Source organism: Rattus norvegicus, chromosome 5 (assembly GCF_021556685.1).
Source record: "Rattus norvegicus strain SHRSP/BbbUtx chromosome 5, alternate assembly SHRSP_T2T, whole genome shotgun sequence".
Classification (NCBI taxonomy): domain Eukaryota; kingdom Metazoa; phylum Chordata; class Mammalia; order Rodentia; family Muridae; genus Rattus; species Rattus norvegicus.
In genome coordinates, this window is record NC_141538.1 from 10,254,292 (window position 1) to 10,269,259 (window position 14,968).

The window sequence follows — 14,968 nt, forward strand, 5'->3', positions numbered from 1 at the left end:
TGCTCTATGTATGTTCCTTTTCCTCAGCTCTCGGAAGCAGCAGCTTTAGTCCAAGACCAGCTCACCCATTCTCTCCACCACAGATTTATCCTTCCAAGTAAGATGTATTTTCTCTTAATCAATACGTGAGTTTTCTGTGTAGACCTTATTCTAGGTCATGTCTATGCCCATGTTACATCTTAATTTGAGAAGTGGATTTTCTAGAGGCTTAATTAGATACACGTATATGCGGATTTATTTTAAGTACCGTTGGTAGCACTGGAGTGCTTTGAAGTGCTTTGTCAGTGCTGGTGGGAAGTCGGGCTGTAAGAGACTCGTTCACTGGAATTTGTGATGTAGTTGTCTACTGTTACCTTGCATGTTTCCATCTAATGCATGGGCTTTCTATTTTCTGTCATTCCTGACAAATAGCAGACCATACCCACATATTCTCCCTACCCCTTCCTCACAAACTATGGCTGCATATGGGCAAACACAGTTTACCACAGGAATGCAACAAGCCACAGCCTACGCCACGTACCCACAGCCGGGGCAGCACTATGGAATTTCCTCCTACGGTGAGTCACGGGGCCATTACTCTCATGGTATGTTCTGGGGGTGCCGATGCTTCGTGCTCAAGTAGCACTTCAAGAATGAGGCTGTTGGTCTACTTCACAAAGCACTGTCACCCATTTATTATAAAATCTCTATAATTCTTGCCAGTGAGCTCTGTGAAGACAGTGACCTCTTACCCTGAGGTCAGAGATGGTGAACAGGTTGCCTGGGTCATAGGCCCCTTGTTCACCTTTCTCTCTGCTTATATCTGAATTTGGCATCTGAGCCCTTGACTCCGGAATCCAAAGCATTTTTGTGCATATTTGTGATAAAACTTCTATGAATGAAGTCTTTTGGGGTAAAGATCCATTTCCTGTTTATCAGATACCCAGCTATGATTAAGGAAGTACATGCAGAATTCAACAAACTCTTGCTTGCCCCGAACCTGGGGGTGGTTACATGATCAAATTTCAGCATTATCACCTGTTAGGGAAAGTGATCTATATATCACCTCCAGCACTGCCCTTTGAAGCCTCGGATCAGGAAACATTCAAAGCTCAGCCATTTGCTCCTTCCCACCTGGAGATTATCTTTATCTTGGTGTAATTTAACTCACTTGTCGTGGGGTCAGTACCTGTAAATTAAAAGTAAATCTATCCAAACCCCAAAGTTCTATTTACAAAAGACTTCAAATTTCTTCTATGAGTTGTGATTGCAATTTTTCAGCCAATTAAATCAAATAAAATATATTAATATGGGACATTTTATTGAGGAAAAGCCCCACAGAATGACCAAGAAAAAGTATGAGTATCATAGAAAAAGACTAGAAGACTCGGTCCTACCATAGGTAATATAACTGATAGTGCTTGACACCTGCTCCATTAGACTTTGGTAGGTATAATTTTTGTGTCACGTACCTTCCAGCAATCTACTGAAAGTGTCACTGCTCTGTTAAAGCATTTTACCACTCCTTAGAAGCTAAACAACTTTCTTCTACCCATCACTGTCTCCTGACTTCAAGCAATTTGATCATTTATTAGTTTCTTTCAAAATACATGGAAATCAAGTGTGACTTACAATGCCATCTAGCTTGCTGGTTCTTTAGAAGCAGGCTTTAGAAACAGCATTAAAAAGAACTTTCTAAAATTGTCTTTCATTTCCATGACTTTCATCCAGAGTTTTTCACTATAGTAGATAATGGATCAATTTTTTCCCCTAGTAGTCCTTTATACTACCCTGGGGATGAGGGAAACCCATCAAATGCATTGCTCAGCTTGTATGCTGCAATATGAATGAAAGCAGTCTTCAGACTGTGGGCTTGGAATTAAATTTGTAGAAGATTGCTTTTCCTGCCCATGGACTTTCCTGTATTCGCCCTCACTGCCCTCCTGCCCTTTTCACTTTCTTCTTTTTAGTCTTCTCCCTGGGCAGCCACAGTGAGGCAGGAGATTTTCATAGCAAGAATAGCAGATGCTATATAAAAAGAATTTGTTATGGGTTATTCCCACCCATCACTCATCTGCCTACAGGTTCCTAGGAAAATGGGGTTTCTGCCCACGAGTAAACTAGTGTCTGTCACCTCCTCTTGCTTCTCCAAGTCTGTTCTTACCCATTTTGGCATCCCGAGTCTCCAGGGTAAAAGCAGGCAGTCCAGTTAGGGCTGGAAACAGACCAGGATTCCTGTGAGTGGAGAATGATGGGGGAAAGTCCCTACTGGTGGCACCATGGAAATAAGGGAGTTTCTAGAACTATCCAGCCACCTGTCTAGGGCAGGTGTGTTTCCAGGGATTATTTACATGTTTTGAGTTGTTCATTGACTGAAATTACACTACATAGCACATCACAGTTTTCGATGTTGAAATTGTACTAAGTCTGCAGTGTCAAGGTCATCATGAAGTATTCAGAAATACTCCAGAAATGAAAAATCCCCTCTCCCAGCCAAGTCAGGTTCTTCCACTGCCGTAGGATAATTACCTAACTCTATTCTACTGATGAAATTCCCCTGAAATGGAAGTGAACAGCCAGCCTACTGTGGATCCTAGATCCTAAAGATATAACTTATCTTTAGGAAAAACCAAGATTATTGAAAAATGTGAATTCTTTTGGTGGGAATGTTTCTGTCTTCTCTTTGTGGGAAGTGAAGACAGTTGTTCACTTGAATGGCTGCCCTTACTTAGAATTAAGACCAGTGGTCTACCTCCGTGTTGCCAAGTCCCAGCCTGGAATGAGTGCACCATCCTGTGCTTTGGGAAGTATTCGAGGACCACAGTAACTTGTTTTTCTGTAATCCTACAAAGTATAAACTTGCATTTACACAATAATGTAAATGAAGGTGTACTTTAGCCTCATTTAGAAGAATTACACTTAAATGTTTGAAAATAAGTCAGGATAAAAGGTACCACTGGCCACATCCATAGGTTTCTTAGTCACTGTTTTTGAGGTTCAGTTCTTTGACCTTCTACTATTTAATGCTTCCTTTCCAGAAAGATCTAGATTTATGGCTCTCCGTCTATGGGTTGTGACCCCCGTGAGGGTCACGTATCAGATCTTTACATTAGGATTCAGATTCACAACAATAGCAGTGTTATGGAGATGAAGTAGTTATCAAACAGTTTTATGGTTGGAGGTCACCAAGGCAAGAGGAACTGTATTAAGGTCACAGCTTTAGGAAAGCTGAGAGCCATTGATTTAGATACTCTGAGGAAAGCTCCCTATTATGTTGACTCTGTATTGCTTTCTTTGACTTCAAAATGTCTTGTGTACTAGCATCAAAATTGAGAAAAAAAGATGGCGGGTGGTGGTAGGAACTCAGTAGCTACTTCTCAGGGAAAAGGAGATTTAGAGATTGTGGAACTGTGGGATCAACCTTTCATTGTGATTATTTCTTGACTATGACAGAGTGACCTATCCTAGTGAAATAACGAAATGAATTATGGAAATGATACCTCAAGAGTTCTGCTTTCTAGAAAGCTGGATGCAGGAAAATCAGAGAGAATCGTGCAAATACATTCAAAACAATTTTTTAAAAAATTGACCTTGTGGCTTATGGCCTCCAACTGTAACCATTCGCACCTTGTCGTCCTGCAGAAGACTGGGAGGGGGCATTTGACTGGGCAGTTGTGGGGTGTGCTTGTCTATATTTACCAGCTTCTGAACAGGAACAGATAGATCAGCTGTCACTAACTGATTTAGGTGCATTGTGGGCAGGCATCAAGACGGAAGGCGGATTGTCACAGTCTCAATCACCCGGACAGACGGGATTTCTCAGCTATGGCACGAGCTTTGGCACCCCTCAACCTGGACAGGCACCGTACAGCTACCAGATGCAAGGTCTGTATACAGCCGCTCTGCTGGTTCCCTTCAGCTGTTGGCAGTTCATTCCTAAAGCAAATGTGATGTTTCTTAGCTGGGGGCTGATGAGGTCAGTGAACTGGGCTCGGAGGTGAGATGGCAACACACTTCAAATTAGCTTCCTCAGCTTCTGCCCTCTGGATCAGGATTCTTCTAACTTTTGTGAGATAATTAGATGGAATGATCTCTACAGATGGCATTTTCAAATTCTCTGGTCTTATTTTTAATGCGAAGTCTCTGCTTTTGCGTCTGTTACCAGTTAGAAAAAGAATAAAAAGTAAGGGAAGTTGGCCATGGAAGAGGCTGTCTGTAGAAGCCCCTGGATTACCAAGCAGCTTTTCTACAAGGAATATGGTTTCTGCATGTTAGTGATGGGGTAGTGTTAGGGACAGTACACTCTGCTCTGTAAGTGCAGTATGTGATGTGTACTGACTCATCGACTTACCAAAGACCAAATCAAATCTACACAGATCCCGTTACAGCTACCAGTGGAGCCTCAAAATAATGCTTCCAAGAACCAGTGTCTGGGTCTCCGTTTGAAATTGCACACAAAACACGGCGTAGGTACAATCCAGGCAGAATGGCAGCGCAAGCATGGGCTGTCAGAGCCTCCTCAAGACGAATAGATATCACTTGTCATTAGCAGATTGTTACCTGGCGAGTGCATCTGTACAGTACTGGAGAAAAGTTTCACATAATTAAACATTTTTCTGATACTTTTTTTATACCAAACATCAGATTCACAAACTAATTTCATTCTCTATGATGCAGACAGTGAAATTCACTCCTTCCTCCTTCCTGCTTCCTGGCTGAAGGAATTCTTTGCATGATTTTCATTTCTCATGTTTATTATGTGCTTACTACATTATCTGTTCAGGATAAGTTAGAAAAGGTGAAGAAGCAAAAGTAATTTCTATGACATAAAATTCTCACCATTCTTATCTATGTACATACACCAGAGGCAATTGTATAAACACCTTTTTACATCACTAAGTGATTTCCTAAAATGTCATTTAGTGGCTGCATGGTGCTCAGGGGTACTGAATTTAACAATCCCATGTTAAGTGGGCATTTCCAGCAATGCTCTGCATACCTCATCTGTATTTCTAATTATTTCTCTTGACAACTGCAAGTGTGAGATTCTAGGGAAATTCTTTTATGCTTCCTGAAAATATCTTTTATACTTACATGAGCAATGGTACATCATAGGAAATGCACACATTGATGTTAACTTCATTTCTTTTATGTGTGTTTTAAAACTAAGGAGATAAAATTATTTTTTTCTATTCACTGGTATCATCTTTCTTCAATGCTTTATTGTACTTAGGTTCTTGATCTTTTACACTATTTCATAAGCATATGAATACTTTATGATTTTTGTTTGTTTAGTTTTTATCATATACCAAGTTAAAATTCTATTGGTCAAGATCCACTAAATTTTCCCATTTGGTTTTGCATTTGGTATACAAAAAAAAATTCAGCTTGAATTATAAACTCTTGATCTGTTTATTGGCTACAGAACAAAACAGTTTTACAGGAGACAGGACTTATTGGTAGAAGGAGACTACTTATTTGCTAGGCTCCGGAACCTTTCAGCTGTCTTGGAGCAGGCCAGGACCTTTCAGTTGTCTTGCAGCAGGCTGTACACACACTGAACTTCAACTAAGTAGAGACACAGGCAGAACCAAAGGCAGTAGAGACACTTCACTGATGAGTTTCTCAGACCAGGAGCAATTGCATATGTCACAGGATCTTGTCAAAAAGAGAGGCAACCAAATACATTCAGCCACCGTAGCTGGCTCCAGACTCTGGGGGAAATAAGCAGTGTAGGATGGGGGTCCCATTGCCCATGAGGCATCTCAGCCTGCTAGAGCAGAAGCAATGTCAAACAACTGAAAGGAAACACCCTCTGAGGAGAGGCCACCGCAGACGTCAAGAGAATCTGGTGTTAAGACAAGTGATTGTTTTTAAAAATACATTTTATTGTATAGTATATGTGTGGCTGTTTTGCTTACATACATGTATGTATACCACATGCATGTCTGGTGCCCATGGGAGTCAGCAAAGCATCTTCGCTCCCTTGGAACTGCCGTTATAGGTAGCTTGTCTGTGTCCTGTCCAGAGTAGTAAGTGCTCTTAAGTGCTGAGCCATCTCTTCAGCCCAAGGCAAATGGTTTTAAATGTCTTATAAGTTTTTTGTATTTCATTCTTTTAATCATATTTCCTGAATTGTGTTTGGCTTCATTGTCAATCAATAAAGTGTTAGGACACAGAACACCCAGCCTTGGACTTAGATACCTTGAGAAATAGTGGTTGTCAATATGCCTGAGGAGAGACATATTTTAATGTCAGATGGTTTCGGATTTCAGGGACATTTCATGCACATGCACATGTACACACACACACACACACACACACACACACACACACACACACTACATACAGAGAGGGATAGATGAGAACTCACACTAAGCAGACAACTTAGGATTCTGTGCGTGTGTGTGTGTGTGTGTGTGTGTGTGTGTGTGTACCCCAGGGATCTGCCTGTTCACATCACCACAAGTGCTGGGTTTGTTCCAGGACTGGTTGGTTTTATGCAGGTGTTGGGGATTTTAGCTGAAGTCTTTATTACGCCTGTGCTGCCAGACTTTAACAACTGGGTCACCTCAGCCACTTCCAAACGTACCCTATTAAATGGAGCATGAAAGCCTCTGCTGTTGATCAGTGATTCTGTATGCCTTCCTGTGGAGTCTCTTGACTTTGCAGCATCTCTTCTGCTTTCTTTCCCTTTTAATTTTATTTTGAAATACTGCCTTGCTATATAGCCCAGGCTAGCCTCAGACTTGACACACATAGCCAGGGTAGTCTTGAATTCCTAATTCGACTGCCTCAGCCTACCAAGTGTTGGGCTTATATACATGTGCTTCCAGGTCCAGTCCAAGTATCCTCTCAATGCAGTTTTTTAAGATTAAAAAATTATTTATGTCTATGTGCATGTCTGTGTGGGGGAGACGGGGAGGGCAGTACCCATGGAGTTCAGAAGAGGGCATCAGAAACCCTGGAGCTGGAGTAACACGTGACTGAGCTTCCTAACATGGGCACTGGGACCAGACTCTGGTCCTCTGCAAGTGCAACAAGCACTCGTAATCACAGGGTCTTCCTCTCCAGGCCCCAGTACAGCATTTTTGTGCCATCTCTAAAATGACTTTCAGAATTCCTCAGATTGCATTAATCCATAAAGAGTAACACTGCTCCCTTGCTTCATTTCATCCTGCGCTGGGCGTAGACTGGATATTAACATGATCAGTTTAATTCCCAAATGGAAAAAAAAATTGATCTGCCAGCTAGAAGAGGAGTCAGAATGTATTGTAGCTGTCTACAATGACTCTTTTGTTTGTTTGTTGCTTGTTTTCTCCTTCAAGAGGTGCTTTTCACTCTTTAACGAATAGGACGGATACCCAGGGCTCTCAAGGAAACTGAGGGGTGGTGCCTGCTTCCTCTAAGTGTCCTGCTGACTGACATGAAGAGGACGGGTGTGCATCATCTGTCCCAACGTGTTCAGATACACAGAGAGAGTATAAAGATGAAGTTAGAGAGCTTTGACCGTGGTTAGAGAATATGGTTCTAGAGCCAGACAACCTCCTCATGGTCCTGGCCCCTCCAATCCTCCTTATAGACACAAAGGAGATGGTGCCTCCCATGGGAATGAAATAAGACGGAGTTAAGATGTCCGAAACACCCTGACCCACGTGGACCTCACTATGACAAGTCTTGTGGTGACTTCATCCTTACTATCTCCTCTATGGTAGTGATCAAGTGTTTGCTTGATGAGGAAGAAGATGAGGAGGAGGAGGAGGAGGATCAAAAGTTTGTGATAATTCCAGATTATGAACCATCATCTATCTCATTTTCCAAAGGGATGAGGTGTGCATGTGTGTTAGTATGTGTAATGCATTTTTTCTTTTTTTCTCCATCTTTATTAAATTGGGTATTTCTTATTTACATTTCAAATGTTATTCCCTTTCCTGGTTTCCAGGCCAACATCCCCCTAACCCCTCTCCCTCCCCTTCTCTACAGATGTTTCCCCCTACCCTCCCCCCATTACTACCCTCTTCCCAAGAATCCCGTTCACTGGGGGTCCAGCCTTGGCAGGACCAAGGGCTTCCCCTTCCACTGGTGCCCTGACTAGGCTATCCGTGTAATGTATATTTTACATGATATATTGCTATATATGTGCATAAAGTATGGTTGATGTTTAATGTATTTAATAAAATATATTTTCAAACTTTTAACCATCAAAAATTCCAATAGCAATATAACCAAGAAACCCAGAAAAGAAACGAAAAATTTTAGAGCTAAATCTATGTAATGTTTCAAAATGAAGGGAAAATTACTAAGACGCAGGGGTATTGTGTGTGAGTGGGCAGGGGCGTGGGTTTGGGCAGGGATATGGGAGTGGGCAGGGGCGTGTGAGTGGGCAGGGGCGTGTGAGTGGGCAGGGGCGTGGGAGTGGGCAGGGGCGTGGGAGTGGGCAGGGGCGTGGGAGTGGGCAGGGGTGTGGGAGTGGGCAGGGGCGTGGGAGTGGGCAGGGGCGTGTGAGTGGGCAGGGGCGTGTGAGTGGGCAGGGGCGTGTGAGTGGGCAGGGGCGTGGGAGTGGGCAGGGGCGTGGGAGTGGGCAGGGGTGTGGGAGTGGGCAGGGGTGTGGGAGTGGGCAGGGGCGTGGGTTTGGGCAGGGGTGTGGGAGTGGGCAGATAGAAGCAGCAGGTGCAATAACAGCAAGTTGGATGGAAGAAAGGTTGTGTTGGTGACCATGGTGATGGGCGTTGGCAAGTGAGAACAGCAGAGAAGAATCATTGGCAAAGAAGTAACTTCAGCCTTTCAGTGAGAGAAAGGAGTCAGCCATACTGTCCCCCACTTACACGTGACGTCATGTTTCTACTTTGACAGCAAGGAATGTTTATGGTGCAGAAGCTCGGGGGCAGGCTGGGTGTTGAGTGTGTTTAGAATCCTAAGATTCGGGATGCTGAGGCAGCAGGATTATTGTGTTCTAGGCTACATTGTACGAGGGCTATATATCAAGACTCATTCTAAATTAGACAAAGATAGAAGCAGTTCAGGAAGAAGGTAGAAATGTAACATTCTCTGTTGAGTGGAACACATTAATGCCCACACATAAAATTGGAGCAGCATCTATTGAGCCCTTTAGAATAGCATGCCATTTTTAATTATTTCACATAAACCATCATAATCTTTCCAAAAACTTCTGAACGTCTTGCAGGAAGAAGCCCCTGAAGCCCCTGAAGAATGTCTTAGCAATTCATTCAGTTAGTGTATTATGATGAACTTCTCAAAGATGACTACTTAGCACTACAAGGGAGAATGACGTAGCACCGTCTGATCCTACCACGTGGTAAACTTGTCTACAGGAAAGGCTTTACAACCACACAAACCTAAAGGTAGAGGCCAGAGCTCCAAGCCTTCTCAAGGGCACATGTGGTCCTGGAAGCAGAGACAGCCCATAACTAACCATATAGCCAGTTGATTCTCTGCTTAGAATTCTCAAGAAATATTTCAGAAAAACTCATCTCTGAATCCCATCTGAGTTTGAACCCTTTCAGAGCTCCCAAATAACACATTCACTCATCACTGTGTGGCCTTTTTTGCACTGTGGGACCTGGTGCTGAGATGGCCTTTTTCTGTCCTTCCTGTATGCCATGCTCTGACACTTGGTGCTTCTGTCAAGGCAGCGAGCTCCAGGGAGTCTAGCACTTGGGATTTTCAGCTATCAGCTATTGTTTTAGTGTACTTCCCTAAAGTTCCATGACATATTTCTCTGCATTTGAGAAATCTGCTTTTTCCCTTTGCAATAAGATCACTAGATCATTCTTTCCTGTTCAATTAGTTTGTGATTTTCGTGAAAGGCTATGATCTTAATTTCAACTGAGGAACACAGTAGCATCCATGCTCTCAGTCAAGGTACATTGAGTTCACTGTGAGAAAGTGAAGTCTTTGTTGCTTCCTTTGATTCTCTGTTTGCTCCCCAGTGTTCTCGTGTATTCCTGGAAGGATATTTTGAATGGTCTCTGGAGGCTTTTCTCACACATGAACCTTTTGTGGTTGAACAGGCTTGAAGGGTTGGCTAGTCATCAACAAGGGGAGAGGCAGAGAGCCTTGGTTTATGTGTGCAAAAAGCCTGGAGAGTTTTCAGTCCTGCTCACCAGTCAGGCACTGGCTGCAGAGCAAAGGGAAAGTCGTCTGAGTGTGTTTGCATGTGCTCATGCGTACACACATGTGAGTCTATACAGGAGGAAGAAAACCAATGAGGTGAAGCTCTTCGCCTTTGGTTCACTGATTGGTCTCCTTGACTCCTTGCTACCTACACCATAAACCTTTCTATGTCTTTTACATAAGAAGCAGGTGACCTGCAAGCAAATGTTCAATGTATATGTGTATTTTAAACAAACAGTACAGAACTATTGCTGCCTTTGATATCCACTTAAACACCACAGATCACAGAGAATATTTGCTCCATCTAGCACAGAACTCCAAAGTCTCTATTGTAGGGAATGTGAAGCTTCTCTCTATTGGAGGTAGGGAAGCATGATTTTTCAGGCACACACAAAAGGAATGGAAATTAAAATATTATCACTTAACTGATGGCAGCTCTGCTGTGAGGAAAGCCATCTTTCCATGACAGCTTAGTTCGGTGGACCATAGATTGTCAAAGGCAGCAACCTCGTTATTCAGATTTCTCTCCCCAGCGTCTAGCATTAATATGTCTAAAACATGTGCATGTTTTGTTGGTGTTGGAAAGATCTACAGCTCAGTCACATTTAGAACATAATATCTATAGTCTCTGGTGATTTATGGGGGGAAAGAATTTGGAATTTTATGTAGTAAATTTTCATTGAATTTACCATCATAGTATATATTTAAAGCAACCTGTGTCCTTATTAGTACATGGATTTTCCTGGACAAAATGTCAGGTTATCATGGCGGAGGTAAACACTGCCTCTGTGGGATTTCACTGCTCTCCAAGAGAAGTGATATTGTGAAGTATCCCTGTCTTTCCACTCCAGGCATCAGAATTTTTCAGGAGGAAACTAGGAAGAACTACAATTAGGGAACCACTGAACCCAGGGTTTGTAGAAACTGATTCTTTTCTTTGGATGCCCGTGCTTTGATAAAGAAGTTTAAGTTCTCTGTTGTGAGTGTTGCTAAAAAGACTGAGGTTTAAACTAGTGAAGAGAAACTATATGTCAGGGCAGAAGCTTGCGAAGGGCACACAGGCCCACCTCTCTCCACGTGTCATGTGTGGATGTGTGAAAGGGCATGTGGGTACATGTGTACAGGGATGCATTTGTGCATGGGTGCATGTGTGTGCAAGCCAACCTCTCTCCACTGTCATGTGTGATGAGTGTATGTACACACGTGTGCTTGGGTGTGTAAGTGCACAGGGTGAGGTGAGAATGGTGTAAGAACATTGCTGCTGTTTCTGCTCAGTTCCTTTCTAAGGCTCTTCAGACATATAGATGCATTGTTTCTATTTACCAGATACTTGGAAACTCCTGGGTTTATTTTATTTATATTTCAGGTTGTTTGCTGTTGAAATGGTGTTCTCCAAGAGGAACTCTTGTCAAAGATACAGCTTTAGGAAAATGCATAGTCAATCTTTGAAAAGAAAATCTATTAAGGTTTTTGAGAACTGCACTTCCTGGCTCAATGACACCAGAAGGTTATGGTTAGATCACAGCCTTATTTTTAATTTTCCCCTTAATTGCTTTAATTACTTTGCCTGTCACCTCATACGTATTTTTAAGTTCTTGGCTTTTTTACATCTGTTTTTTTTCCTAAGTTGCTTTTTTAAAAGGTAACATTCCATTTCAGCTCTTTGGCATCTTGTGTTATTTCAAGTGTTGAAAATTACATGGAAATCCCTTGAAATCTAGCTTTAGCAATAATTTGTGACCATTACCAATTTTATTGTCTGTATGAGTTGTTTTTAGTTGAAATATATAGAAACATATCAGGAAAGATGAATGGATTACAGCCTTTATTACCTAAGTAAAAACTTTGCTTTGAAAACAAACTGGAAGCGAGGGGAAATGTGGTCCATTAAGCTCCGTCTTCCATGCAAGAGGAGGCCGCCCTGTTCAGTAGCCCATCTGGCGTTCCGAGCTTTCCCCCCATGGACTCGTGCTAACTTCTGCCACAGACATTGCACCCGATGACGGACATAGCCCATGACAAAAAAGAGCCAGGGAGAGAAAGCAAATGGCCTTCTGTGAAAATACACGTCCCCCATCCTGCTTACTGAAGAAACGCTAGAAAACACTCTAAAACATGGGAAGTACAAACAAGTCCCAGCAGGTTCCAGCATGCTCATGTTGCTTGGGATTCTGGTTTTTAATGTGAGCCCTTGTTCTCTGTGAAGTAGACCCTTGACCTGTGTTCCTTTTTTTTTTCTTTTTTTCTTTTTTTTAAAGCTTTTTGAAGTTAGGGATGGGCATCATTCTCCCAGTGAAATCACACACAGAACAGAAACCAACATAGGCTATGTTCTTAACTGAGAAAAAGTAGTAGAGACATTTTAATGACAGTTTTTAAGGGATGGTAAGTTTTAAAGGTACACTTGCAGGGCTAGGGGAGTCAGACAAAGTCTCCTAGAAAGACTGTTTCTTGTTTGCTATGGTTGAAAAAGTTCCACCCTTTCTCTGTAGGAGCTTCTGACAATGGAAACAAGAAACCAGAGCCTCTGTTATCCTATCTCTGGGTGACTTCTATGATGTGCCAGCCTAATAAAAATAATGACAGCCAAGCCTTTTAGGAATGAATCAGTTTGATGCCAAATTTGTCTATTAAATTTCCTACACGTCATTGTCTCTGTTTTTGGTGTGTATATGATTTTTGCATAAACCACAATCAATTACAATCTTTTGACTATCTGAGACCATGTCACCATTATTGATTCTGAAAGTTTGCATGGCAGATTAGAAAACAGTAAACCAGAACATAGAAATAATGGCTATTCTACAGCTGAAAAACAACATCCCATCCATTTGTCCTGTGAAGAAGATCCTACACATTGGCTGATTTTGGTAATAACTCAAGACACCAAAAGGAAATATTGAAATATAAATGTACTCAATAAATATGGCATGTGGGGAAAGGCAATCTTAAGCAAATTCAAGCAAGGTGGGATGTCATACCACTTGACTTCAGAATACACTGCAGAGCTATAGTGACTGGCGAATATAGCTCTAATATAGACCACAGTATTATATCAAGTTAAACACCAGTGAAACAGAACAGGGAGCCCAGAGGTAAATAGTCAACTGATTTCTCAGTAAAGATGATAAGAATACACAGTAAAAGAGGACTATCTTTCCTCCCATGGTGGGAGAAATTGGCCTTTCACATGCAAAAGAATGAAGCTGTGTTCCATTCTCTCTCACTATATGTAATAATAAACTCAAAATGGAATACAAACGTAGAATACTCTTGCATTCTGAGTTTGAAACTTTCATATGCAAGCAAAATATATTTTCATCAATACACATGTGATATGCAGTCAACATCTAACTTAGAGTAAATAAACTCTTGGACCTTTGTTGGTACCATAGGTTACTGTTCTGCTATGCTGCTGATAGCTAAAACTGCACACTCTTCCTCACATGCACATATACCCTGACATGCTCCCACAGACTTTTGAGCATACATGCACATCACATATAGATACATGTGCAAAATAAATACAACAAATGAACTTAAGAAATTAGGTACAGGACATAGAGATGAAGGAAAGCCTGTTCAAATCTGTTCTAGAGAAGAACCTATGATAGCATTTCTTAGTGAGCCAGTGTTCCCAGAGCATAGCCAACACACACAGGACTAGTCGAGGTTATTGGAAAGACAAGGATTGTCTAGGCCTTGAAGAGTGGGGAGGATAAATAAAGAGAAGCATTAATAGAGGAACAGGGCCACAGGAGGCTTTCAGAACAGCTTTGACCACTTTCTGGATAATTAACATGGTGGGCCATGCATGGACAACTTTGGGGAATAGAGTCTATCTGTCCTAGCCCCTCATTCCAGCTCTACATCCCAAAGCCCAGACTCATGTCCAAGCCCAGATGCACATGTTTACTCTCAAACTTATTGTAGCTCCCTCATGCATCTCCATCTTTAAGAGGAGACTCATAACCATTCCTGGCCCTGCTTTGCCAATATCAACGTTTGAGCTTTGGGGGTCTTGGATTTTCCCAATGTCGCTTCTCCTCTGTGTTGTTCTTTAAGAAAGGATCAACAGAACCCCCATCATGCATTTTCAGCTTCCTTTCCTGCTTCTCTCTAAAGCTTCCTTTTGCTCTCAGCTCTTTCTGGGTAGTGTCAGGCTTCTGTTCCAGGCTGTGTGGTGGCTTCAAACCCAAGGTGAGGCAGCTCCCTGTCCAAGATTCTGATGTCTCCAACCTCAGTGCAACCCACACTTTTCTCCATTGTCCTTGTGAGTTTGTGGAATTTTTAAAATGTGTTGATAAAATACAACTTGATTTTGTTATAACAGAGATGTAATCTTCCTATTCAATAAACAGCCACAACCTTAAAAAACCAATGAACAGGAAAGTATGTTGGCCTTCACAGATTTTCTGAAAGAAAATATATTTTCCACTGGTTCTGATGAGTCTCTTCCCCCAGGACAAAGAAACGGTGGCTTTTTGCAGAAATAAACCCATAGTAGATATAATTTTCTTAAGCTATCAGGTAGAAGATGGTCCCTCCCCACCCTCCTGAAGTATAACTTCAAGAGTCACAGACAACTCACTTAAATCAGCATGTGCCAAACTCCTCAACCCGGGTGGGTTATAAGCAAGGATGCTTTCCATGCTGGTGACGTTAATGGTTTCATGTGAGATAAAACCTAAAACATTGACTAGGATGTTTCTGCTGCATTTCACTTATTTGGAAGGTCTGGGAAGTCCAGTGGGCAACACTGATACTGCTGTGGGCAGAGTGACTGTCATCACAGGGCTTCTCACTCCTTGCGATCTGTAGCTCAGCTCAGGGTCAGCTGAGGTCAGTCCAGGCT

At 42.1% G+C, this 14,968-nt stretch overlaps 1 protein-coding gene across 34 annotated transcripts in view; it reads left to right on the plus strand.

Annotated features, from left to right (window-relative positions):
- The window catches only part of Eya1 (EYA transcriptional coactivator and phosphatase 1), a 308,446-nt gene that overhangs the window by 199,638 nt on the left and 93,840 nt on the right, over window positions 1-14,968 (plus strand). For 8 of the 34 annotated variants that reach the window (XM_087550792.1, XM_087550812.1, XM_087550799.1 and 5 more), the window contains 3 exons: window positions 28-97; window positions 412-557; window positions 3,727-3,864. In XM_087550792.1, coding sequence (XP_087406918.1) covers window positions 28-97; window positions 412-557; window positions 3,727-3,864 — 354 coding nt within the window. 34 annotated transcript variants of the gene reach the window in all.